The sequence below is a fragment of the Watersipora subatra genome, chromosome 1, assembly GCF_963576615.1.
Source record: "Watersipora subatra chromosome 1, tzWatSuba1.1, whole genome shotgun sequence".
NCBI classification, from domain to species: Eukaryota; Metazoa; Bryozoa; class Gymnolaemata; order Cheilostomatida; family Watersiporidae; genus Watersipora; species Watersipora subatra.
In genome coordinates, this window is record NC_088708.1 from 34,208,618 (window position 1) to 34,236,212 (window position 27,595).

Below are 27,595 nucleotides of genomic sequence, written 5' to 3' on the forward strand. Positions count from 1 at the left end.
TTTGTTAGTAGCTAGTAACTACTAGGCCATGTACTTACCTTGCTTGGTAGCTAGTAACTACTTAGGCCATGTGCTTACCTTGGTCGGTAGCCATCAACTGTGTTGCTTACATGGTTGCATTTCTGGGCACTACATCAGAAGATTGACTGCAAGGAGATAACCTTGCACAGAGATGATACTAGCAGAAGGTAGAAGGCTTTGTTATACTAGCCTAGCGACCAGCGTGGTGTCTAACAATGGGGAGGCAATCTAAATAGTATCAATTTATTCTCAATATTGATAAGAGATTATTGCTGAAAGCAATAATAATACTCATAGTATCAAAACAATACATATTTGGAGAGCAATCAAGATTTAGTAGCTAATGGATAGATAGACGTTTATTCATAGAAATCGTCTATTTCTTGAACTTCTTGCCGGCTTTTCTTCGCCGTGACTTGTTCTTTCCATCCAGATTCAAGGTTATCAGAGGATCGGACGTGAGTTCAAGTTCACTTGTGCTATCCCGAGAAATTAGAGCCTTGGATTTTGGACGTTTCTTTTTCTAAACAAAAAAAACTTTTTTAAAACTAATTTTCTTAAACAAATCAAAATGTTTACACAACTGGCTCTCAGCAACTGGCTCTCAGCATGCTGATTCACTGTAAAGTCTGATGCTAGACATTTCATAGTTGATGAATTATACATGTCAGTCTTAAGCCTCAACATTCAATTTGATAATCACTAAAAGCATATCTTTAGGCATTACTTATACAACACTGAGGCATTACTTATACGACACTGAGGCATTACTTACACAACACTGAGGCATTACTTATACGACACTGAGGCATTACTTATACGACACTGAGGCATTACTTATACAGCACTGAGGCATTACTTATACAACAGAGAGGCATTACTTATACAACACTGAGGCATTACTTATACAGCACTGAGGCATTACTTATACAACACTGAGGCATTACTTATACAACACTGAGGCATTACTTATACGACACTGGGGCATTACTTATACAACACTGAGGCATTACTTATACAACACTGAGGCATTACTTACACAACACTGAGGCATTACTTATACAACACTGAGGCATTACTTATACAACACTGAGGCATTACTTATACAACACAGAGGCATTACTTATACAGCACTGAGGCATTACTTTTACAGCACTGAGGCATTACTTATACAACACTGAGGCATTACTTATGCAACACTGAGGCATTACTTATACTATACTGAGGAGCATATTTCTCAAAGTATGTCATCTGTCTGCATTCCGGTTATAGATCTTAAAATCTTGACATTTAAATTCTGCATTTTGATGGATTTGAACTTACGACGAATTCATTGACAGATTGCTTACTCCGGAGACTCTACCACTGAGCTAGAACGCCATAGTAGTCAGAGACATTTTAATATAACGGACACATGCGCGTGCTAATTATTTTAGCCTTTAGCCTCGACGAGTTATGATGCTTCTATTCAGAAATATTTTGGTACCTACATAAGTATGTGCAATGCGATGCTTATTCGTCTTTTTTTGTTAAGGCTGATTTATTCGGCCTCACGATATCGACAATAATTTATCTTGAACTTAAAATTTGGCGATTTGTGTACTGATTATATACGTTATTAAAAGATATATGTCGCTGAACTTGCCATTGCAAATTATTTGTATCCGTTATACAGTATATCCGGTATCCGTTAAAATAAAAATGTTTCGCAATGATAAAACTAATGTTAAAAGTTTAAAGTTCACTAAAATCAATACTAAAACTTCTTTCAAGTATGTGCTTAGTAAACTAAATTCATTTAAGTTAGATTCAGCGTTTATGTTACATGTCTGTCTTGAAGGTAAAAACTCCACATAGTACATTGCAATGTTATATTATCTTGGGCACGCAGATCATAACCACAAAATTCACTAAAGTCATTGTAGGTACCTATAGTTACTAAGGTTAACATAGTATGTTGGCACTATTTTTAATGATGATGATTTGTACCTATAGCCTACGATATTAGCCTACTTGTCAATTTTTGCATGCCAACACTAAAATGAACTGAAATCATATAATTGTATACGAAATAATTTTGGATTGTATTCGTAGCAAAATAGACTATATTCTGCTATTACTAGCTAATGATTTCACATTCACAATTCCATTTGAAAAAACCTTTACATTTTGCCTTCTAATTTATTTTAACGAAACAATTCTTTCAAGTTATGAAATGTTAAATTTACAGTTGTTTAAAAAACCTTTACAGTTATTTTATTTATTTTTAGTTCAGTTGTCCTGCACAAAACTTCTTTCCTCATGATATGAAGTTTGAAAGTTACAGTTGTTTGACAAAATTTGAAAACCTTTACAGTCGTCTTTATTTTTTCTCTTAATGTATTTCTACTACACGAAACACTTCTCTCATGATTTGTAGTTTGAAAGTTAGAATGGCAAATGTTGTTATATGTTAAATACAAATCCATTTTCTGTCCGAAGACTTTTTCATTACACGGGCAATGCCGGGTAGTATAGCTAGTCTATATATTTCTCAAAGTATGTCCGTATGTATGCATTCCGGCTATAGCTATTGTCTTAGCTATAGCTAAAATCTTGGAATAAAGAATCTATACCAAAGAAGATTTGATCGCAGACCCTGCCATTCGCCAGTCCGACGCCCTACCCAATAGGCCACAGAGAATGAGTTGTTAGCTTACCGATATAAGTCACTATATGAGAGCACATACTCAATGGCTTTGCATACCATGCAGGGTGATTGCATAAGTAAGTGATTGTCATTAGTAAACTTACTAAAATTTTTTTATTGGCAATCTGCTAGGCTAATAGCAAGTGGCAGGCAACTCTCATTACTTCTCATTGTTTATAAGCCGATTTTTAATACTCGGGCAATGCCGGGTAGCACAGCTAGCATATACATATATATGTATATAATAGATAAGTGGTCAGGCCTACTGCTAACAGCACTCTACGCTCTAAAAAGTGCGAAGTGTTATAACTAACTAGAGTGTGGAATAGGTTAATTTTACTTATCTTTATTCCAGATTGATGTTTTATTCTGGGGTCACGACAGGTCTGTTTCGTGCTGGTGCACTCTTCAGGTGACTTGTGTTGAATGGCGGGTGGAATTGCCTCTCCTGATGTTGTTGGTGGTGTCTGTAGCTACAGACACCACCAACAACATCAGGAGAGGCAATTCCACCCGCCATTCAACACAAGTCACCTGAAGAGTGCACCAGCACGAAACAGACCTGTCGTGACCCCAGAATAAAACATCAATCTGGAATAAAGATAAGTAAAATTAACCTATTCCACACTCTAGTTAATTATATATGTATATATATATGTCACACAAAGCATATCTCTAAACCTATATACCATAACAATATCTGGAAGCAGCTCAAAAATTAGATCAACACCCGCTAGGGGCACATAGATAAACATAAAGGCTGTAAAGAACTAGATCATTATAGAACAGAAAAATACAGCAGCCTATCTCTCAGCGTCTGCCACAGCATGTGACAAGTCCCTACTAACCTGCAAAGGAGACTTTATGTTCCACATCTGCACTAATGGATCCAATGGGAGGTTTGAGTTGAACTTATTTTGCAAATGACCACTTTTTCTCTCATCTTTAAAGATAATTTATTATATTACAATTCCATTACAATAATAGAGAATTACAAAAGATGCTTTGCAATTGATTACATTGCAATACAGAAGGATTAATGCATTATAATGCAGATACATTACAAGTTAATTACATTGCAATACCGAAACATTGCACCACTAGTGTACAACATACAATGCTGATAGATTACATTTAACTGAATTGCAATGCAGTGGTATTGGGTAATTACTGTACTCTAGTGCTGATGCAATGCAAATTAATTACATGACAGTACTGCATGATTGCACAATTGCTGCATTATAATGCAGCAATGCAATTAAATTGTATTTAAATACAGCAGAATTGCAATATTACTGTTCTATAAAACAGACACGTTACAATTTAGTTACATTGAAATACACCGACATTGCAGCATTACTGCACCGTATTGCTGATACATTACAATAAGGAAAGTGAATAAATGGCAATACAATCGCATGAAAATTTTATGATACGCAGCCATGTGTATATTCTGTATGGTATGCCATTATATGAGAAATGCATTGCTAAATTGTAGCAATAACATTTGCATCGCAACACTTCACCTACAAGTATTGCTAAAGCATATCTTGCAGTATTTTGTTGCAAACTGAGAAAATCCTATCACACATATAATACTTGATGATGTCGAAGCCATCAATAAACAATAAATTGATGTTCGGCATAACGATATTCGCGCACTTACCATAAAAGCTCTATTTGAACGCCATGGCACTCTATTTTTCAGCTCTTTCCCTATAATGGGCGGTCATATGGAGGTGACATTCAAATAGAGGCTGGCGTTGTATTTTTCACATAACTCGTCAGAATTTTTAGAAGCTGAATTTAACCCTTTTACGGACGAAGAGAATGTTGCTTATATTTTACACTCTCCATCAGTGACATTAAACCTTCTGGATGCAATAAATCTGATAACTTACCTCCAACTTGTCAAAGATTCTTTAAACAAATATGCGTTGGGAAGCTGAGAAATATCAGTTGATATCTATAATTGCTTTCAATTACTGTGCAATGACATTATAGCCTGTGCCCTGCTTTGCTATTTGTCAGAGCTTCGAATCTTTTATTTCATTTTTATTTTGAAGGTGTATTTTTATTGTTCAACTATATTTAACAACGTTGCATAAAAACTCATTGCACTTAACGATATCTTTAATAGTTTTTCAAAACTGAATTTTCATGTGCAATAGAAGAGGAGTTATGAGTGTCGATCCATTGTAAATCGAGTTAAGATAAATGCAAAGATGCTATCAAGTAATATGCTATAAATCTGCAAATTTATGAGTTATACAGTAGACACTCCTATAACGAAGAGCTCCCATAACAAAGAGCTATAACGTAAATTCCAGATAATGTAAAGAATTTTTGTGAAGTTTTGCTTTGTACTACGTAAAAGATTCCATATAAAGTCAAGTGCCAAGTCGGGTGAGTTTTCAATATCGATTTGAATGGTAATCTATCTCGTAGCACTTGCGAGAGAAAAAGCGACATGCGTATAGAATTATATTTATGATAGCTGTGACGATAGCTGGTATAGCTATTTATAGATAGCTGCGCAATTGTTGATAAATACCTCAAGGCGATCGAATGGTGCAGGTCGTACAGTGTTGGTTCACCAATTTTAATATTACGAGTATAGTCAAAAGTTTTCTTTTATCCTAACCTTGACCCCTGGATATAGATAACAACGAACAGGTCGTACCGTTTTTTACAATAAAAATACCGTTGTTTTGCTTTATTGTAGAAATGTAAAAAATTTCTTATTAGTTTACTATCCGGAATAGACTCTGCCATTTAGAAATGAAGCAAATCATTGTAAATGAATGTCGAAGATGTGCAGTCCTCATTTACTCATTTTAAATTTACCTATAAAACATGGTCTATAACACCAGTGAGATTTATCAGAAAAAGAAGAAAAGTTGTCTATACAGACCAATAATAGTATAGTTACAGTACAGTTTACAACATTGAAAAAGCTAAGTCCAGTTTTTCCATTTTTTATGGCCAAAGGGGTGAGTTTGGACAAATCTTGGAATGAATTAGGCAATTTATATGTATTTCAATGTTCTTATAATGTAAAATCCCTGTAACATAAACGTTCCTGGAACATATTATACGTATTTACATTGTAGGAGCGCCTGCTGCATAATAATAATCTATCAAATGCTATTAATATATATTCAAGAACAAGTTACATAAACGAACCATACTACCGATACTATATATTACATGCAGAATAAAAACAACAAATTTCCAACAAAAATATTTGCATCGTCTGCTCGGCTAGATGCGTCCTGATTGTTGCATTCTATCGAACATCTTCTGGCTGTTCAATACCTTTCACAATGTCTTCTGACCTCAACTGTTCAATACATTCCCCAATGTCTTCTCACCTCAACTGTTCGATACATTTCACAATGTCTTCTGACCTCAACCGTTCAATACCTTTCACAATGTCTTCTCACCTCAACTGTTCAATACCTTCTACAATGTCTTCTGACCTCAACTGTTCAATACCTTTCACAATGTCTTCTGACCTCAACTGTTCAATACCTTTCACAATGTCTTCTGGCCTCAACCTTTCTTCTGCACTGCTGAACTAGTTGATATTATCGTCCAAACAATGTGTTTTGCAGAGCAAAACTTTTACACGTTGCGTTTCACACCAATAATGATAGAGTTGTAGCTGGATGGGCGCTAAGGACAACTTTTAGCCTTAAGTTAGTCATTTATACAGTGCCCCCTTGGGGTACGATGACCCTGTTTTATGATTTTGTCACCTTACGATGATGATTTTTCACCTCGCCATACGAATCTTATTTCACCATATGAGTTTAATAAAATTTTCGCACATGTTCACATTTGGCAGTCGGTGTGCTTATTACGTACACCGAAATAACAAAGATGCCGATATTCTGTCCGCCAAAAACTTTCTCAAAATGCTTGAAAGGGAGACGACGACTGATTTTTCTCAGTATGGTATTCTTTATGTGAAACGTGGTGCGTAGTACTTCCCTTCGAAACTATTTGCAAAGTTATGATCCCTTTGAACAGAGGGTCAGAGATCAGATAACTTTTTTTACCCTGCTAATAAAATACCCTTTCATTACGAAAACAGCATCATTTGGGATATTTTGCCGAATTAGGTTGAAAAAGGTTTTAAGATGTCAGCTTAAATTATGGTAAAAACGAAGCCAAAAACTGAAAAGTGATAAAATTTTAGTGATATAAAGTTAAAATTCAGTAAAACAGTTAAAAATACATACTAAAACTTAGCTTCAAGTGTGTGTTCAGTAAGCTAAACCTATTTAAGGTGAATTCAAAGTTTATGTTATACGCATGTCTATCTTGAAGATAACTACTCTCTACGGTACGTACTGCACATAGCACATCGTAACGTTGCATTTTAATGCAGATCATAACCAATAAATACACCAAACACACCAAAGTTACTGTAGGTAACTATAGTTAGTAAGGTTAACATATTATTTTGTGACTAATTTTTAATATGTACAGTACTTATATAAAATTTTGATGATTTTCACCAAGGAATGTTTGCATTATAAAATTACTATGGCTTCTATACTCCTTCATATGATTTTTTTCACCATACGATGCCAACGCTGAAGCGGATTAAAATCGTATCCCGAATGTGCACTGTATACCATCATAAATGTAAACCGCTTTTCACATACGTAGAAGTATCAAGACCGTGTTAAACAAGGAACTACTATTAGCCTGATACAGTTATTTATTATTTCTATGGTGCTGCTTTTCAATTTTTAACCAAAAAACCAACAAGCTTTGAAGTTAAAAAACGGATTTCGATTTCGAAGGAACGAAGTAGCATATTTTTCGTTACTAATGGCTTTGTCGTTAAAACTAGACAGATGAACGACAGAGGTTTGTATAAATGGGAACGGATAACTCCTTTTTGTGATTCACATAATTAAAAAAATATTTGAATTACCTTCAAGTCTGCTGACAGCCATGATCGGTGTCAGGAATTTAGATGTGTTGCCGGCGAATGTTAGATCAGCCAAATTACCTACAATAGAACATGAGAACTAGCGGGCTCCTTGATTAAGCGCTACTACTGCATCCGTTTAAGTCATGAATACTTTGGAGTCTACGAGTAGTGTAACTAGCAAACTTTTAAAACCATAACTGTCACATACAACTTTTATTGTATTTACTAGGTAAGTCAGACACGGTGATTCCGATTTTGTACTCAAAATAAAGATTAGTCCACTAACTTTCAGAGTAATGAAGGCTTTTTTACAGCATTTTAATGTCGGTCTCGGAAACAACACGATCGGCACAACAAGCTCCGCCCATAAATACGTGATGTAACCTAGCTTTTTAGGAACAGAAGTTACGTAGGGATGTTTAGACCAATTTAAAATAATAGAGATGGGTGTTTTAAAATCCATTAATATCTAAATTCAGCCTTAAAAATAATCTCAGTCTTTTCTGAAAGGTTGATTAGCTACCCTAGGACACTTATGTATTCGCGTAATCTAACTTTCGCGGTGTCATCCTCTCGCGAAAATTTCATGAGCGAAACTAAACTATCATAACGAACGAGCGAAAACGCGAAATTAAATAGCTTTGTTCATTGATATCCACAATGAAATCTTCATATTAGAAATGCAGGCAATTTTCGTCTGTGGTTGGACTCAATGGGAAATTTCTGGTAAACTCATTATAGCTAATACATCGACTGAGCAGCATGGCAAAGCAAATTAAGATATCAGTTTAGTCACCGAATTTGTAACTGATGAGGATGAAAGTCTGGTAGGTGAAGTCATAAAATTGAAGAATAATTATTGTAGTGATGAATTTTATTACCAACCAAAAAAAATATCAACCCTCACCAGGTCCAACTACATTATACAGTTTTGGTTGTGAACAGACACATTAAAGACAGTGCTGCTACTTTAATTATCTGTATAATCACAAAAATCTAAATATTGGTTGGCTATAATGTCATCAACAACTAATTACCTGTTTTATGACTTGCGCGTGGTAGTTAATGAACTCACGGAAAAATGTTCGTTTTTAGATTAGAAATTCTCAAACAAAAATTTGAAATTGCTTCGTTGTTATAGGCTGATATTATAGAGAAATCTTCGGACAACACAGTCAATTTCATAAAACTCTCAAAGACCGTGGGTTATGTAATCAATGAATAGTAAAATCAGGTTACCACGCAATTGCTGAAAGTCCCAAAATCCGTTTATGGCAGTGACCCCTAGAAAACGCATAAATGCGTTTATGGCAGCGAAAGGGTTATACAGTTTTGATTGTGAAGTTGGTTGTTACCTATCTATTTTCTTCTTCTTGGAATTCGAGTGTGAAAGTCACGGCGGGAGGGACCTAGACGTCATTGATAGTCCAAGAAACAAATGGCAGCAAGTGATCAAATTGAATTATCGATCTCACCCACACATTTCAACCTGCGGTTTACATATACGAACTAGTCCCAAATTCAATTTTGTTTCTTATTAGCAAACTGGACCTGAGGAATGTAATCTGTTTTTTCCACTGCATTTATTTTCACATCAATATATTTTCGCACTCATCAGAGCCGCGAAATTAAGTTGCAGCAAAATTTTACTCTGTGTGCTACTCACGAAACTAAATACTAGCGAAATAAAAGTGTCCTAGAGTATTTAACATTGCATATTTAAAAAAGCGTGATAACAACGTCAGCTTGTGATAAAACCGCGCTTTTTGAGCTCATGTTTCTCGGCATCCAGCCTATTTAAACATCATGTAACAAGCTACGAGCAATTTTAAACAGTTTATATACCTTTCATAAATGACTGCGATTATTTTACAGGCTGGATTTAGATAATAATGAGTTTTAAGACACCCATCTCTATTCTTCTAAATTGGACTAAACATTCCTAATTTCCATTCCTGAAAAAGCTAGGTTTCGTCACATATTTATGGGCGGAGCTTGTAATGCCGATTGTGTTGTTTTCGAAACGGATATTAAAACGCTTTAAAAATGCTTAAATGACTTTGAAGGTTAGTGGACCAATCTTTATTTTGAGTACAAAATCGGAATCAGCGTGGCTGATTTACCTAGAAACTACGATAAAAGTTGTACGTGACAGTTATGGTTTAAATTACATGGAGATTGAAATCTGGAAATTTTAGACTGAAAGAGAAAAGAAACTCTAAAGACTCTAAGAGAAACAGAATTGGAAAGCAATATAAAGGAGTATATATATTAGCCACCATAAATATACAAGTAAGCATGCACATAAGGTAAATAGATAAGACACATGGATTCAATTAGTCATCTACTAGTTAAACCAAGAGCATGTCAAACTATGTCTTTCTACATATAAACTGTCAAAGTACTAAATCTACCTACATATAAACTGCCAAAGTACTAAGCCTACCTGCATATAAACTGTCAAAGTACTAAGTCTACCTGCATATAAACTGTCAAAGTACTAAGTCTACCTACATATAAACTGCCAAAGTACTAAGTCTACCTGCATATAAACTATCAAATTACTAAGTCTACCTGCATATAAACTGTCAAATTACTAAGTCTACCTGCATATAAACTGTCAAAGTACTAAGTCTACCTGAATATAAACTGTCAAAGTACTAAGTCTACCTGCATATAAACTGTCAAAGTACTAAGTCTACCTGCATATAAACTGTCAAATTACTAAGTCTGCCTGCATATAAACTGCCAAATTACTAAGTCTGTTTGCATATAAACTGTCAAAGTACTAAGTCTACCTGCATATAAACTGGCAAAGTACTAAGTCTACCTGCATACAGACTGTCAATGTAGTAGTCGCAATAATAAGCCTATCTACATGAAAATTGTAACAATATTGAGTTCACTTACTTATAGTGTAACAATACCAAAATCACCTGTGTATGACATGCGAATTCCTATTTAAAACTATTATTACTGAAGTGAAGACAACAGCGAACAAAACAACAAGTAGAATTATTGAATGCCCATGAAGAGTGATATAGCTAACCATCTGGAGTGCTGATGGCTCGAGCTCCAACAGCAGCTGATACTATAACTCGCAGTGGTGTTCGTGACAACCGGTTTGGCAAATCACGAGTGCTTGTAACTTCTGGCTGATTCGCTTCATTTTCGCCGTCATCATCAAAATTGACCTGCAGTAATAAGGCAACCAATCAGCTAAATCTACTATATAAACGGCAAAAAATCTGTCTGTATATTTGTGTGTGTGTGGTGTGTGTGTGTGTGGTGTGTGTGTGTGTATGCATGTTTGTCCACCTTATAGAGTAGTCTTTCCTTTTTTTGTCGTACGAATTTCGGTCGTACGAAGCGAACTGAATTAATATGAGCACCGTACTTTTCGGACTATTAGCCGCTACTTTTTTCTGATTGTTTGAGCTATGCGGCTTATATAAGGGTGCGGCTATTCTGTGGTCTTTTCTTTCACCGCTAGGGCGCATTAACCGGAATCTCCGGTTAATGCGCCTATATACATAGCCTATTAACCGGAATCTCCGGTTAGTGCCCCTATATACATAGCCTATTAACAGGAATCTCCGGTTAGTGCCCCTATATACATAGCCTATTAACCGGAATCTCCGGTTAGTGCCCCTATATACATAGCCTATTAACCTGAATCTCTGGTTAGTGCCCCTATATACATAGCCTATTAACAGGAATCTCTGGTTAGTGCCCCTATATACATAGCCTATTAACAGGAATCTCCGGTTAGTGCCCCTATATACATAGCCTATTAACCTGAATCTCCGGTTAGTGCCCCTATATACATAGCCTATTAACAGGAATCTCCGGTTAGTGCCCCTATATACATAGCCTATTAACAGGAATCTCCGGTTAGTGCCCCTATATACATAGCCTATTAACAGGAATCTCTGGTTAATGCCCCTATATACATAGCCTATTAACAGGAATCTCCGGTTAATGCCCCTATATACATAGCCTATTAACAGGAATCTCCGGTTAATGCCCCTATATACATAGCTTATTAACCGGAATCTCCGGTTAGTGCCCCTATATACATAGCCTATTAACAGGAATCTCCGGTTAGTGCCCCTATATACATAGCCTATTAACCTGAATCTCCGGTTAGTGCCCCTATATACATAGCCTATTAACCTGAATCTCCGGTTAGTGCCCCTATATACATAGCCTATTAACCTGAATCTCCGGTTAGTGCCCCTATATACATAGCCTATTAACCTGAATCTCCGGTTAGTGCCCCTATATACATAGCCTATTAACAGGAATCTCTGGTTAGTGCCCCTATATACATAGCCTATTAACAGGAATCTCCGGTTAGTGCCCCTATATACATAGCCTATTAACAGGAATCTCTGGTTAGTGCCCCTATATACATAGCCTATTAACAGGAATCTCCGGTTAGTGCCCCTATATACATAGCCTATTAACAGGAATCTCTGGTTAGTGCCCCTATATACATAGCCTATTAACAGGAATCTCCGGTTAGTGCCCCTATATACATGGCCTATTAACAGGAATTTCCGGTTAGTGCCCCTATATACATAGCCTATTCACAGGACTCTCCGGTTAGTGCCCCTATATACATAGCCTATTCACAGGACTCTCCGGTTAGTGCCCCTATATACATAGCCTATTCACAGGACTCTCCGGTTAGTGCCCCTATATACATAGCCTATTCACAGGACTCTCCGGTTAGTGCCCCTATATACATAGCCTATTCACAGGACTCTCCGGTTAGTGCCCCTATATACATAGCCTATTAACAGGAATCTCCGGTTAGTGCCCTTATATACATAGCCTATTCACAGGACTCTCCGGTTAGTGCCCCTATATACATAGCCTATTCATCGTTAACATAATTACAACTATATGAACTATTTTAGCTCTATGACACGCGACGCTTTTTTGTCCTTGCCGTATTAGGGCTAATTTGTTTTCGGCAAACGATATCGACAATAGACTCTCTCGATATTAGAATTTGGCGATGAAATTCTATCAACTCTATGAAACACGATGCCTTTTTGCATTTTTGTGAACCTATATTTCCGGCTTTTTTAAAGATTCAATTGCTAAATCGCCGTGAAAGTTAGTACTTTTCACACGAACAATTGTATTATCTCAAGTAGGAATAGCTTCTAGAATCTAGATTATCTCACCTTCGATCAGACAAAGACACTGCAATATCTCATTTTTACATTACATATCGTCGTACCAGTATTGTGGTATTCAGAGTTTTGATGGATAGCTGCTGGTGGAACAGTAACCTTTTTATACACACACTTCTATGCAAGAATTGATATTATTAATTCAACATATTCAGAATTTTTAATTTGTTTTAAACAGTTCGTATTAATTGTATCATTACCGAATCATCTCTTATTGTAATCGTAGCAAAACCGACTCAATTTAGCTATTACTTGCTAATTATTTCACTGTTACATCTAAACCTTTTTTTAGTTGTTTTATTTTTTTAATATATTTATCCTGCACAAAACATTTTTCTCATGATATGAAGTTTAAAAGTTGTTTGACAAAGTTTGAAAACCTTTACAGTTGTATTATTTTTTCTCTTAATTGATTTCAACTACACAAAACACTTCTCTCATGATAGGTAGTTTGAAAGTTAGAATGGCAAATGTTGTTATATATGTTAAATACAAATAAATTTTCTGTGTATAAACTTTTTTATTACCCGGGCAACGCCTGGCTACAAGTGCAGCTAATGGTGTAAAATAGCAACTACAGGCTTAGTAAGTACAGCTTATGGTGTAAAATGTTGAAGAAATACTTTACCGAAGTTGTTTTCTCGCCTTAGAGCAGATTAAATTTACGAAATTTTATTTTAATGGGAAAAATTATTTCGGATCTCGAACAACTTGGTTTTCGAACAACCTTATGAAACGGAATATGTTCAAGAAACGAGGGTCCACTATACGTTATGAAAAGATATAGGTCGCTGAAAGTTATGAAATTTTAAATTTACATTGGTTTAAAAACCTTTACAGCTGTTTTATTTATTTTTAAATCAGTTGTCCTGCACAAAACCTTTTCCTCATGATATGAAGTTTGAAAGTTATAGTTGTTTGAAAACCTTTACAGTTGTTTTATTTTCTCTCTTAATTTATTTCAACTACACAAAACACTTCTCTCATGATATGTAGTTTGAAAGCTAGAATGGCAAATGTTGTTATATGTTGAATACAAATCAATTTTCTGTCCAAAGACTTTTTTACTACCCGGGCAACGCCGGGTAGCACAGCTAGTAGTCTATAAAATGTGAGTATTCTATAATTACATTACACGGTGCTTGCTAACAGATTACATGGTACTTGCTAACAGATTACATGGTACTTGCTAATAGATTACATGGTACTTGCTAATAGACTACATGGTACCTGCTAACAGATTACACGGTACTTGCTAACAGATTACATGGTACTTGCTAATAGATTACATGGTACTTGCTAACAAAACACACAGACCGGTAAAATTAGTTGATGTTTCATTGATTTTTGCTCTCCGTGGGTGTATTGATTAATTAGTAAGGTCCTCTGAATACTGTAACTCGATGGAATCACCAAAAGAGACACCGCTTGGTTTTTATGAAAATTTTCTAAAACTCGCATCTCGAAACATGAACAGGCAATAACCGACTCGCTTGTGTATGCTAACTGTACACATGCGGTACACATGTCCACTCGCTTACCGGTAGAAGATATGTATGCGCTCTTTGTACTTTTGCTAAATATGGTGCAAAAGCAACCTTTTAAACTCACACTCAAAACTATGGGCTATTATTGAGTGCATTTGTTAAACTACCAACTTAACGAGGGAAACCAGAAGGAAATGAGTAGAAACGGGTTGCTTTGGTAAATACTCACGCGTTTGGCTAGATGCCCTCCGGAGCCAGAAGATGTTGACTGACTAGCAACTTGTGCCAATTTCTTTACAGAGACACTCAGTTGTCGGACTGTGGATGTCGGCCTACGCATAACCAATACTGCTTTATGGAGCACCAACTGAACATGCTAAATTATAACTAAATTGTAGTTGTACTATGAGCAAACACCAATTCAAAGGTATAGATTATGATAAAAATAGAAGCAATCAATGAAATAATTAATCAACTGGATGGAGTTACCTATGATTACCCCACATAAGAATTTTTCAACAAACCATGTGAAACTTCCCCCAGTATTTGACTTTATACAGGACTTGATTAATTTCCAAAATATGACTTTCGAACCATCTTGAAACAGCAGTTTTGGAGATGAAAGCAAAAACTGTTGAACAATAATTCCTAACACAACATAGAATTAACACACATACAGAAGCTAAGTTAGTTCAAAGTGCAATAGATTTAACGTAGCGACAATTAGCCACTGTACCTTACTTCCCACTTCTTCCTCCTAAACCATACATTGCAGAGCTTATACAATTGTACTTTTTGTGATAAAAGCAGCAATAGGAGCCTCTTTCTCTTCAAGGTTTTTATTTTGCACACGATTTAGCCGTTTGCATATATTTTATAAAATATATAATATTTGTATTTCTAAAATGCTATATATAATTCATTCTCTGAAGCTTTTATTATAAAGCTTTCTAGCTACAAAATGAATAAAATGAAATAGAGTAAACTCTCACAGACTTGATCCAAAATTCAATGCTATTAATGTATGAAGCAACTTCATAAGTAATGGTCTGACAGTGAATGTTTTACTTGTAAAGAATACACATGTCTTCTATCAAGTTACAGTAGGCGCTCCTATAACGTATACCTCCTATGATTTCAATTCCAGATAACATAAAGAATTTATACGAAGCCTTGCTTCGTACAACATAAAAAATCCATATAACGTAAAGTGTCGAGTAAGGGCAAGTTCTCAAAATCGATTCAAATGGTAACATATCTCGCCGCTAATGCAAGAAAAAAATGACACGCGTATAGCCGTTATATCTATTATATATACAATTTCCATGGCATTCTAGTTTGCCGTGATAGATCATCAAATGTATCAACAAAACAGAGAACATGTGGCTGCGCAAATGTTAATAAATACTTGAAGATGATCGATTGGTGCAGGTGTTACAGTGTCTGTCTACCAATCTGAATGTCACGAGTTAGAGTATCGTCAAAAGTGATCTTCTATCCTAACCATGACCCCTTCTGGATACAGATAAACGATGATCAGGTAGAACCGCTCTTTTTATAGTAAAAATACTTTTTTTGTAAAATATTTGTTATTAGTTTTATTTTGGAGGATAGACTTTGCTGTTTAAACAAAATAAACAAATCATTGTAAATGAACATCGAAGATGTGTGCTCTCATCAACCTACTATGATTGTGATAATTGTAAAATTACCGCAACTACGGTCTATAAATCCAGTGAAATTGATCACAAAAAAGGAAAAAGTTGTCGATGCAAATCAATAATAGTCATGGTAGTGTGCATGTGTTAGTCTGTGTCACCGCTATGCATAGTGTGCAAGTGTTAGTCTGTGTAACCACCATGCATAGTGTGCATGTGTTAGTCTGTGTAACCGCCATGCATAGTGTGCATGTGTTAGTCTGTGTAACCGCCATGCATAGTGTGCATGTGTTAGTCTGTGTAACCGCTATGCATAGTGTGCATGTGTTAGTCTGTGTAACCGCCATGCATAGTGTGCATGTGTTAGTCTGTGTAACCGCTAAGCATAGTGTGCACATGTTAGTCTGTGTAACCGCTATGCGTAGTGTGCATGTGTTAGTCTGTGTAACCGCTATGCATAGTGTGCATGTGTTAGTCTGTGTAACCGCCATGCATGGTGTGCATGTGTTAGTCTGTGTAACCGCTATGCATAGTGTGCACGTGTTAGTCTGTGTAACCGCTATGCATAGTGTGCATGTGTTAGTCTGTGTAACCGCCATACATGGTGTGCATGTGTTAGTCTGTGTAACCGCTATGCATAGTGTGCATGTGTTAGTCTGTGTAACCGCCATGCATGGTGTGCATGTGTTAGTCTGTGTAACCGCTATGCATAGTGTGCACGTGTTAGTCTGTGTAACCGCTATGCGTAGTGTGCATGTGTTAGTCTGTGTAACCGCTATGCATAGTGTTCATGTGTTAGCCTGTGTAACCGCTATGCATAGTGTGCATGTGTTAGTCTGTGTAACCGCTATGCAGTGTGCATGTGTTAGTCTGTGTAACCGCTATGCATAGTGTGCATGTGTTAGTCTGTGTAACCGCTATGCATTTCCACACTTTAGTCGATCTCATCCAGACTTCACGCGCATATACTCCACACCTTCTGCCAGGTCGATAAAAATATTTGACCTAAAACTCCATCTGGATCCTGAGAACCAGCCAACTTAAACACCGACCTGCAGACTATCTGATTGATAATGAAAACAAACCCGGGCACTGCCCAACTTACTGCTATCCCAAAAGTAAACTGGAGGAGAGAAGGGTGTTTAGTGAAGGTAATAGTGTGTCAATCTGTGTTTTGTACAAAGCAATCTTTTTGAAGCACTTGAATTATTGCCTACATTACTGGATACAATTTCTTTCTTGCTGAGTGAGTGACTTTGGTCAAGTGAAAACCAGAAATTACTTAAGCATTCACGTGCAGCTCTATGGAATAAATGGCAAATGTAACAATTTCTAATATTGACTCAAACATTGCCCAAGCTAACAGGGTTCGCGCTGGGTCACTCCCTCTCCGGCACTCCGTGAAAAGAATGGTAAGCAGAAATTTACAAACCAGAAATTACTGAATCTAGCTGAGTAGAATGTCAAGACATTAACAGAAAAGAGCGCTCAAAAAGACCCATATGCCAGACAGCACTCATTGCGAAGGAGCTCGGTTGATACAACATAGACATGTGAAACCCATCTGTTTAAGCATGAAAGTACGGTAGACAATAGATACACTATCTTTGAAAGTGGAAGGCAGGAATACGAATACCAGAATATGGACTGGTCATCACAAATGTGGTTTATTAGAGCGATCACAAATTCACAACTTGACACTATGCATGTATTTTCACCAATGCTGGCTTGAAGGATTAGTTCTAGCTACATGACAAAGGGGTGTTACATAATACATTACATAATACGATGCAAACTACATCACCCCTTGATTTATAAATCACAACCAGGGTAATCAGAAAATATTAATAGATTACATACTAGCATAACAGACATGTATATCTGAACTAAAAATATAAATCGTCCCAACACAAACACGGCTCTAGCGTTCATAAAATTCTCCATATCTCTCTGGAGGTCACCTGTCTCTAATTGGCCTGGTATTGCCCACTGCAGTATTTTCATTGTCATTATCACTGTCACTCTTAGTATCTGAGTCTGCAGAACTATTGTCATTTTTACAGATGTTGAGATTATCAAAATCAAATTCAACCTCCACAGCATTGTCACTCGACACCCTATCACTGCTGGTATCCTCGCTATTACAATCAGCTAAGCGTATTTCTGCAATGTGCCTGTTTGTGCTATCAACCTCTAAGACTACATCAGATACCAACGCAGTTACCTTTTGCCCATGCAGTAGTACATTTAGCATGCACTGGCTTAACACATACTGTGTCACCAACTTTGTACGGGTTTCATAAAACTCCACGTAAAAATTTTTGTGGCTCTGCAACAATGTCAGGATTTCTTACTGCGTGGGAGTATAGCATTTGCGAAGGTACAATACTTTGCCTGTTTGGGGTATTGTTGTACCAAAACACCATCCTGTTAACATCGTTGCCTGAACGTGCAGCCATTCTTTTAATTGTCCTATGGTTACGTTCGACAATGCCATTACCGGATGGCCTGTAAGCGCAACTTATCAAATGATTTACGTTCCATGTCTTTAGGATGCTAGACAACTGCGCACTTTTGAAGCATGGACTGTTGTCAGAAAGCAACTCTTGTGGGGGACCCCACATCTCAAATATGCGTACCAAATGTGCTATTACAGAGTTGGCTGTGTCATCTCTCAGTCTTAACCATATTGCAAATCTGCTAGGACAGCAATCCAAGATGGTCAAATAAGGTGTTCGGCCCACATATGTGATGTCAACAGCAAGTCTATGCCACACCTTTCCGACTTCCAAATTTCCTCTCTCCCATTTCACAGGTGAAGGATCGATTTGTTTGCAGATTTGACACTCTTTCACAACCTTTTCAATCATATCTTTTGAGGCTCTGTCACCAAACCTCTGATTAGCTAAGTAACTCATCTTGTCAACTCCTAAATGGTGAACTTGATGCATGCTAAATATTTCTTCATCAATGCTTGAAACTTTCTCTGCTGCTACACACACAATACTAGTGGTTTCAGCCACCTTTGGTTCACCCCCGTTAAAACATCAGCACGATTGTCCGCTGACTTGACCAAGGACATTTGTAGAGTGATACCATATTCTTCTACTAATTGCGCAATAATCCCAAGCCGCCTTCTGACTATTATTTCTGAAAATCCACTGACTTTGGGGCGATGGCTTTCTGTGATAATGGAATTAACCCAGTTATACACTGATAATGAGTCTGTGACAATCGTAGCTTGTTTTACTCCCCACTTTATTGCAAGATTTAATCCTTTAAGTACTGCTTAAGTTCAGCTACATTTATATGCATACTGTCATCAATTTTCCTTAGCCATGATGCATCTTCTACAATGCTACCTTCCATTTCTATGCACACACCAATAGCTATAGAACTCGCATAACACCAGACCTTGCAACAATCATCTCTATTCACAGATCATTTGCCTTGCACTGGGTCATGTCTCGTTACTCTATTTAGTGTTTCATCTATCATCTGCAGCACTTCTTTTGCTATTGCATCATCCCACTTGCCATCAGCAGCACACCGCTTCATGTAGCTATATGCGACTCGTAGCCAGCCAGCTACTGGGTAGTGACCAATCAGTTTACCACACACAGAAAACAAAACTCTTTTTGTACGAATGCTTTCTACTGTTGGCACAGCTGAGTCGCGTTGCCATGTACATATTCCTTTTTTACTGATTGTCACGTGAAGCCCGAGAACATGCGCTTCACGTAAATCGACAGGCTCTTTTGTGACTAGACCAAACTTTAACAAATGGCTGCACACAACTTCGACTGGCACTACTGACATTTTTTACCGAAATATCATCAATATAATGATCAGTACCAGCAGCAACCATAGGATCAAGTGACAACACTGTTGATAATATTTTTGACATAATCTTAGGTGCTACATTGAAACCAAAACCTAGTCTAGTCATGACATACAATGTTCCATTGAACATAACAGCTTGAAATCTCTGTAAACTAGCATCAACATGCAGTTGTAAATATGCTTTTTGTAAGTCTAACATGCAAGCATCCCTGAATAACTTGCGCCACTTGCGGAGTTTGTCTTGGCATACTGCAGTGTTCAAACCAGGATGACTGCTGAAATACCCATTCAGTTCTCTGCTATAATCCATTACAGGTCGAACCTTTGTCTCTTTGTTAAGTTGTGTAGCTGCCAACAATGGAATAATGCCAGTTACAGGTCCATGAAGCGCTTCTCGGTGTGACTGCAGCCATCCATTGTCTATCCATTGCATAACCTGTTTTTTATATTCTTCTCTGACGATATCATTTATAGCGTATTCTCCACATGTATTAGACAATATAGGCTCTCTATTTAACCATTTCCAAGCAACTGCCCACTTGTGACCATCAAATTGTGCTTTAAAGTCTCTATTATCTATAATTATCGGCGGCTGCTGGTCATCATTATGACTGACAGGACTAGCTTTGTTACATAGAATCACGCCAACTGTTCTTAACTGTCTTGCTCCAAAGAGTACACCTCTATTTTTATCTATAGATGCCCTGCCTAGCTTTGCAATGCCATCCATTCCCAGTATTATCTGGCAACCACTTACTAGCTTCGGAGCAATCATACACTGAACCGTAATTTTACAAGAGTGATCCAGTTCTATGTCAAGAGTTGCCTCACCCTTGCACGTAGTGATATGTCCATTTAACATCATTATTTGTGGCTGAGGACCTTTCGGCAGCAATCCTAACCGCTGTGCCCACCGTTGTTGTATAATTGATTGCTCACAACCGCTATCCACCAATGCTTTTATCTTTGTGCCTTTTACCCATACATAAACAAATGGTAGCACCGAGTTTTTTACATTGGGGGAAGAGCCGGTGCATACACTTCCCCACCGGCATTTCCCTGCATCTGAAAACAGTTTCTCTGGATGTGACCAAGTTTATTACACTGGTAGCACCTGACCTCACGGCGCTGCCAATCCTGCCTCCTTTTCCCAGCAGCACATGAGGTAGTTTCGCCATTTCCCGCAGTTATCATCACGCGGGTCCTGTTCACTAATTCCGAGAGAGCCATGTCTTCTACAGAAGCAATAGATTTTAGTTGTGTAGCCACTCTGTAGGTAATCCTGCCATGAATGCACATTTAAGCAATGGGTCAGGTTCTGATTGTCCCATCAAAGTTGTTAAATGTTTGAGATTTGCCAGATATACATCTACAGCTTCACCATCTCTTAAAGCTCAGTTTTGCAGCTGAATATAAGCACTGAACCTGTCTACACTATAAGCTGTCAACAAAGCTGCCTTTTGTTTAGGATAGTCTTTCTTGATATGATCTTCTAAATGTTTATAAACGGCAAATGCTGCTCCTGACAAGAATAGTGGTAAGAATGTTGTGAGATCGTCCACTTTTTGAAGCTTGGCCACCAACTCTAGCTTGTCCCCCCAGACATTGAAGTCCCCACTTTCATCATCCTCATATGCCTTGATGAGCTCGGTTACTTTCACTGACATTTCTACTGTAGTTTAGAGCCAAAATAGCTTGTGGTTTATTAGAGCAATCACAAATTCACAACTTGACACTATGCATGTATTTTTACCAATGCTGGCTTGAAGGATTAGTTCTAGCTACATGACAAAGGGGGTGTTACCATAATACATTACATAATACGATGGGAACTACAACAAACACTGTTTTCAAGCATTAAGAACATTATTGAACTACCTGAACGTACCCAAGGTCAAAGCACTGACACCTCCTTGACTACATTATTATCAGACAATCAGATCTGCATGTAAATGATGTGTTTGACACCGAAGTCATGACAGGTGCTGATTGTACCACAGATCACAACATGAGGCGTACAAAGCTTGTGTGGTCAATGTACGATCCTGAAGAGAGAAAAAACAAAGGAAAGCCAATGACTAAAATAAATGTGAACAAGTTGACAAGCCCAGAGTGCTGTCAGGATATTCATAAAATGGATGAGAAGCTAGATTACTCTTGCAGTGAAAAGATCAACATAGAAGAGAGATGGGAGATGTTGAAGACAGTAGCCTATGAAACAGCATACAAGCTTTTGGGTGAACCGATGCGAGAACATTAGGATTAGTTTGATGAATATGATAGTAAACTTGACACCGTGATAGCCCATGGACTACAACGTAAAACCTACCCGAACACCGTCGTTCTAGCAAAAGTGAGAAACTGGTTGCAACAGTACACCAGTAAAATGAAATCTTAGGAGTGGGAAAAAAAGGCAGAGACACTCCAATAAGCACTCCTCTACCTGACTGCTATGCTTCATGTAGCCTTCAAAAATGTACATCAGGGATAGACTTTGAAGATGTACATACAGACAAAACATAACACAGACCTTTTCAACATCTCTCATTTTAAAGCCAAATCTCGTACCACCAAACACTTGGTTCAAAAGATGCTATTTGCTGATGACAGCAGATTAGTAGCTCAATCTGCCTCTGACATGCAGCTGCTCCTAGACATCTTCGCCAGTGCTGCATCTCTATGCAACTTAAAGATTAATATCCAAAATACACAAGTGTATGTACCAACCAAACTCCTCTTTCACCCTGCTGAAGCCGAAAACATCTTCAACCAAAAACCACTGGGTAAAACGGTACACTTCGCCTACCTTGGAAACACTGCGTATAACACTAAAGAATTGAAATGAATCTCCGAACAAGGATTGGCAATGCCATTGCTACCTTCGGCAAACTTCAGCCGAGAATCTGGAAGAACAAGCATGTCACAGTCAGGGTTAAGTGTAAAGAGTATCGAGCAGTGGTTTTGTCGACTCTCTTATGCAGTGAAAAAACCTGGATGGTTAATCAAGCTTAAATAAAAAAACTACATGCTGTGATGACGAGATACTCGTGGGATATCATGAATATCAAGTGACAGAAACATACAAATTTTGAAATGGGCAGGTCTATCATCATTGGCTGATAATCTGATTGAAAAAAGTTTAAGATATCAGGTTTGGCCATGTACAGAGAATAGAACAAGACCGGCTTCTACATCAACTATTATACTCACTACTATGTGATGATAAGCGGAATCAAAGAAGGTTTAGGCTCCTCTGCAAAGATGTAAATAAGAGGAATATAAAACAGAAGCATATCAATACAAACTCATGGCAGACAACTGCTCGTAATCGAGCTGATTGGAGATCTGCTATCATCACCTCAAGAGAGAGAGCTGAAAAGCGGAAGAGGGTGAGAGAGAGGGGGAAAGGGAGGAAGAAAGAAGGGGGAGAGCGAGGGAGGAGAGGGAAGGGGGAGAGAGAGGGGGAGAGAAAGAGGGGAAAGAGAGAGAATGGGAGAGAGAGATAGTGGAGGAGAGAGAGGGGGGTGGGGGAAAGAGGGAGGGGGGGGGGGGAGGAGAGCGAGAAGAGAGGAGAGAGATTACTTCTTTCCATGTTATAATTAGATATTACTACTTTTCAAGCAAGAGTACAAAACAATCAGAGTTTTATAAGCATAAATAATCGACAGCCTTCCAGCTTTGCAAAATAATAATAAACTATGTTAATAAATCTCATATTGTTATTATTCTCGTGTATGTTAACACGTGTATGTTAACACGTGTATGTTAACACGTGTAAACACTTGGAGTTTCTGCGGAGGATCTGATTCAAAATGAAAATCTCGGGCATCGTCAGGGTTACTGCAAGTAATCAATTATCACAGGATGTTGTTGTCACTTTAACTTTACGGTTACAGAAAATGAAAGTGTTGCTAGAGGTGGTGTTTGGTATAGGAAACAAGTCCAACTCACATTACGTAAACTAAACCCGTAGAACTAAACCATGTGCATACATATGTACTTATTTAAAACACTGCAATGTTTTGAAAAAATATGAATGTTGTGTACTGGAAATGACGTAGTGTGCCAAGACTAATATTTATGTGGTTTGCTGAAAAAGTTGTATCTTGAGACAATCATATGTCAAAGTTTGATTACAAACTTTGCATTTCTAGAAGGCCTGAAGCACAAATTAATTATTCAAGGAACTTTAAGGATGACAAGATTTTCTCTAATACTGCGCTGCTGTGCAATCACTGTAGCTATCTATGTACTATCTTAGAAGCACAATAATCAACGAGGCTCACTTTTTAAGAGCAGATCTGAGTGGAGGAGGAGGAGGCATGGCAGGCGTTACACTGGCTGACTGAGGCCTGGGGATGCTTCGTGCTACTTGATTAGTGGGGGTGCTGAGCGAACAATTCAAAGGTGTTCTCTTGTCGCTGACTGTTGCTGGCATTACTGGTGTCCTCATAGCTGGAGTGTTTACAACTGCGTGGTAATAAAAACAAAAAACAACTGAAGCACGCGATGACAATGAGAGTCAGCGTGCAGTATGAAATCAATATGGACAATTGGCTGTATCAGATAAACTAATGTATACTGAGGCAGAGATAATATTAATCAACATGAACAATTGGTGGTATCAAATGTACTAATGTATACTATATGATATTAACACAAACCTGTAGCCTGAGCTTCTATGGGCTCCTCGGATGCTTCCTCCTCCTCTAGAAGTGCTTTCTCCTCAAACTTCCTTATGTCAAAAGCGAGCTCAGCAGCCAGTTGCTCATTTCCTGCCAGTGCATCTACAGATAGTGAAGGTGTGTTTTGTATCTACCATCGACACATTAAAGTTACATTAGAGTCGAGGGCACTTAATGGCATAGTCTGCATGTGGATAGGCAGCAAGCAAGCCATAAATACTCTATATAGTGACATGTCTATGGTTTATAGTAGATATGTTGTAATGTGTCTATGGTTTACAGTAGATATGTTGTAATGTGTCTATGGTTAACAGTAGATATGTTGTAATGTGTCTATGGTTTACAGTAGATATGTTGTAATGTGTCTATGGTTAACAGTAGATATGTTGTAATGTGTCTATGGTTTACAGTAGATATGTTGTAATGTGTCTATGGTTTACAGTAGACATGTTGTAATGTGTCTATGGTTTACAGTAGATATGTTGTAATGTGTCTATGGTTTACAGTAGATATGTTGTAATGCGTCTATGGTTTACAGTAGATATGTTGTAATGTGTCTATGGTTTACAGTAGACATGTTGTAATGTGTCTATGGTTAACAGTAGATATGTTGTAATGTGTCTATGGTTTACAGTAGATACGTTGTAATGTGTCTATGGTTCACAGTAGATATGTTGTAATGTGTCTATGGTTTACAGTAGATATGATGTAATGTGTCTATGGTTTACAGTAGATATGTTGTAATGTGTCTATGATTTATAGTAGATATGTTGTAATGTGTCTATGGTTTACAGTAGATATGTTGTAATGTGTCTATGGTTTACAGTAGATATGTTGTAATGTGTCTATGATTTGCTGTAAAGCATAGCAGTATGCCGTATATATGTTGTCAGCAAAATGAAAGCGTGTTGACAGCAATCGATATAAAATTTTATTGGCTGACGCTCTTCAAATTTCAGTAAAACATATAAGGTTATATATAAACTAAACGTACAAAATTACAGTGAAAACTCTACACGCAAAGTTAAAATTAACTCTCCTAATTTAATACAAAGTTAATTTATTATGAAATCTGCGTGCATGTTAAAATTGTTGCATGTTTGAGCAGATATCGTGAGAGCGATAAGATGTAATGTGTGTAATTCGTGCAGCAACCCGCAATGCCAAACCTCTTTAATGTATATGGCAGTAAATTAATTACACATAATACTACAAACAAATGCATTATATAGAACTATTTCAAAATTTAAGTGTAAAAACTGAAACAAGTGGAACAAAGACAAATTATAATTGATAAAAGAATATTGATCACTACATTATTGTTACTTGGTATTTTAGCTCAGAGCACACCAAGAGAAGCATAGGTTGGGTAATGCATAGCACATGACGCAGAGAGAGATATTAGGCTCAAAATATTCTAACTTACACTAGGTCAAGTTTAAACTGAATTAGCTTACCTAACTTGTGATATCATCCTCCTTTCCTATATCCTCTTTCCCATATCCCCCTTCATATATCCCCTTTCCCATATCCCTTTTCCCATATACCCTTTCACATATCCCCTTTCCCATATACCCTTTCACATATCTCCTTTCCCATATCCCTTTTCACACATCTCCTTTCCCATATCTCCTTTCCCATATCCCCTTTCACATATCTCCTTTCCCATATCCCCTTTCACATATCTCCTTTCCCATATCCCTTTTCCCATATCTCCTTTCACATATCCCCTTTCCCATATACCCTTTCACATATCTCCTTTCCCATATACCCTTTCACATATCTCCTTTCCCATATCCCTTTTCACATATCTCCTTTCCCATATCCCCTTTCCAATATCTCCTTTCCCATATCCCCTTTCACATATCTCCTTTCCCATATCCTCTTTCACATATCTCCTTTCCCATATCCCCTTTCAAATATTTCCTTTCCCATACCTCCTTTCACACATCCCCTTTCACATATCTCCTTCCCCATATCCCCTTCACATATCTCCTTTCCCATATCCCCCTTCACATATCCCTTTCACATAACCCCTTTCACATATCTCCTTTCCCATATCCCCTTTCCCATATCCCCTTTCACATACATATCTCCTTTCCCATATCCCCTTTTATTCATGTTCTCTAATGACAGCACAATGTTTCACGCTTGGCATGTTGCAACATACTTTACACGCAGCGTCAACTATTTGTTAAAATTTACATCATTCATTAAAAAAACTTGAACACTAAGATGATTGCTGTTAGAAGTTTGACTAGTACACTAGGTGATTGCTGTTAGTAGAAGTTTGACTTGTACACTAAGGTGATTGCTGTTAGAAGTTTGATTTGTACACTAAGGTGATTGCTGTTAGAAGTTTGACTTGTACACTAAGGTGTTTGCTGTTAGAAGGTTGACTCGTACACTAAGGTGATTGCTGTGAGAAGTTTGACATGTACACTAAGGTGATTGCTGTTAGAAGTTTGGCTTGTACACTAAGGTGTTTGCTGTTAGAAGTTTGACTTGTACACTAAGGTGTTTGCTGTTAGAAGTTTGAATTGTACACTAAGGTGATTGCTGTTAGAAGTTTGACTTGTACACTAAGGTGTTTGCTGTTAGAAGTTTGACTTGTACACTAAGGTGATTGCTGTTAGAAGTTTGACTTGTACACTAAGGTGATTGCTGTTAAAGGTTTGACTTGTACACTAAGGTGATTGCTGTTAGAAGGTTGACTCATACACTAAGGTGATTGCTGTGAGAAGTTTGACATGTACACTAAGGTGTTTGCTGTTAGAAGTTTGGCTTGTACACTAAGGTGTTTGCTGTTAGAAGGTTGACTCGTACACTAAGGTGATTGCTGTGAGAAGTTTGACATGTACACTAAGGTGATTGCTGTTAGAAGTTTGGCTTGTACACTAAGGTGTTTGCTGTTAGAAGTTTGACTTGTACACTAAGGTGTTTGCTGTTAGAAGTTTGACTTGTACACTAAGGTGATTGCTGTTAGAAGTTTGACTTGTACACTAAGGTGTTTGCTGTTAGAAGTTTGACTTGTACACTAAGGTGATTGCTGTT

The 27,595-nt window shown here is 37.4% G+C and overlaps 1 protein-coding gene across 3 annotated transcripts in view; it reads right to left on the bottom strand.

The window, feature by feature from the left end:
- Positions 1-324: 324 nt before the first annotated feature.
- The window catches only part of LOC137404834 (condensin-2 complex subunit D3-L-like), a 73,878-nt gene continuing 46,607 nt past the window's right edge, over positions 325-27,595 (bottom strand). For all 3 annotated transcript variants that reach the window (XM_068091067.1, XM_068091063.1, XM_068091072.1), the window contains 7 exons: positions 24,521-24,643; positions 24,143-24,326; positions 14,585-14,687; positions 10,711-10,855; positions 7,662-7,739; positions 3,559-3,653; positions 325-544 (listed from right to left, as the gene is read on the bottom strand). In XM_068091067.1, the coding sequence (XP_067947168.1) occupies positions 398-544; positions 3,559-3,653; positions 7,662-7,739; positions 10,711-10,855; positions 14,585-14,687; positions 24,143-24,326; positions 24,521-24,643 (875 nt within the window). In that variant the 3' untranslated portion in view covers positions 325-397. The remainder of the gene's footprint in view (positions 545-3,558; positions 3,654-7,661; positions 7,740-10,710; positions 10,856-14,584; positions 14,688-24,142; positions 24,327-24,520; positions 24,644-27,595) is intronic.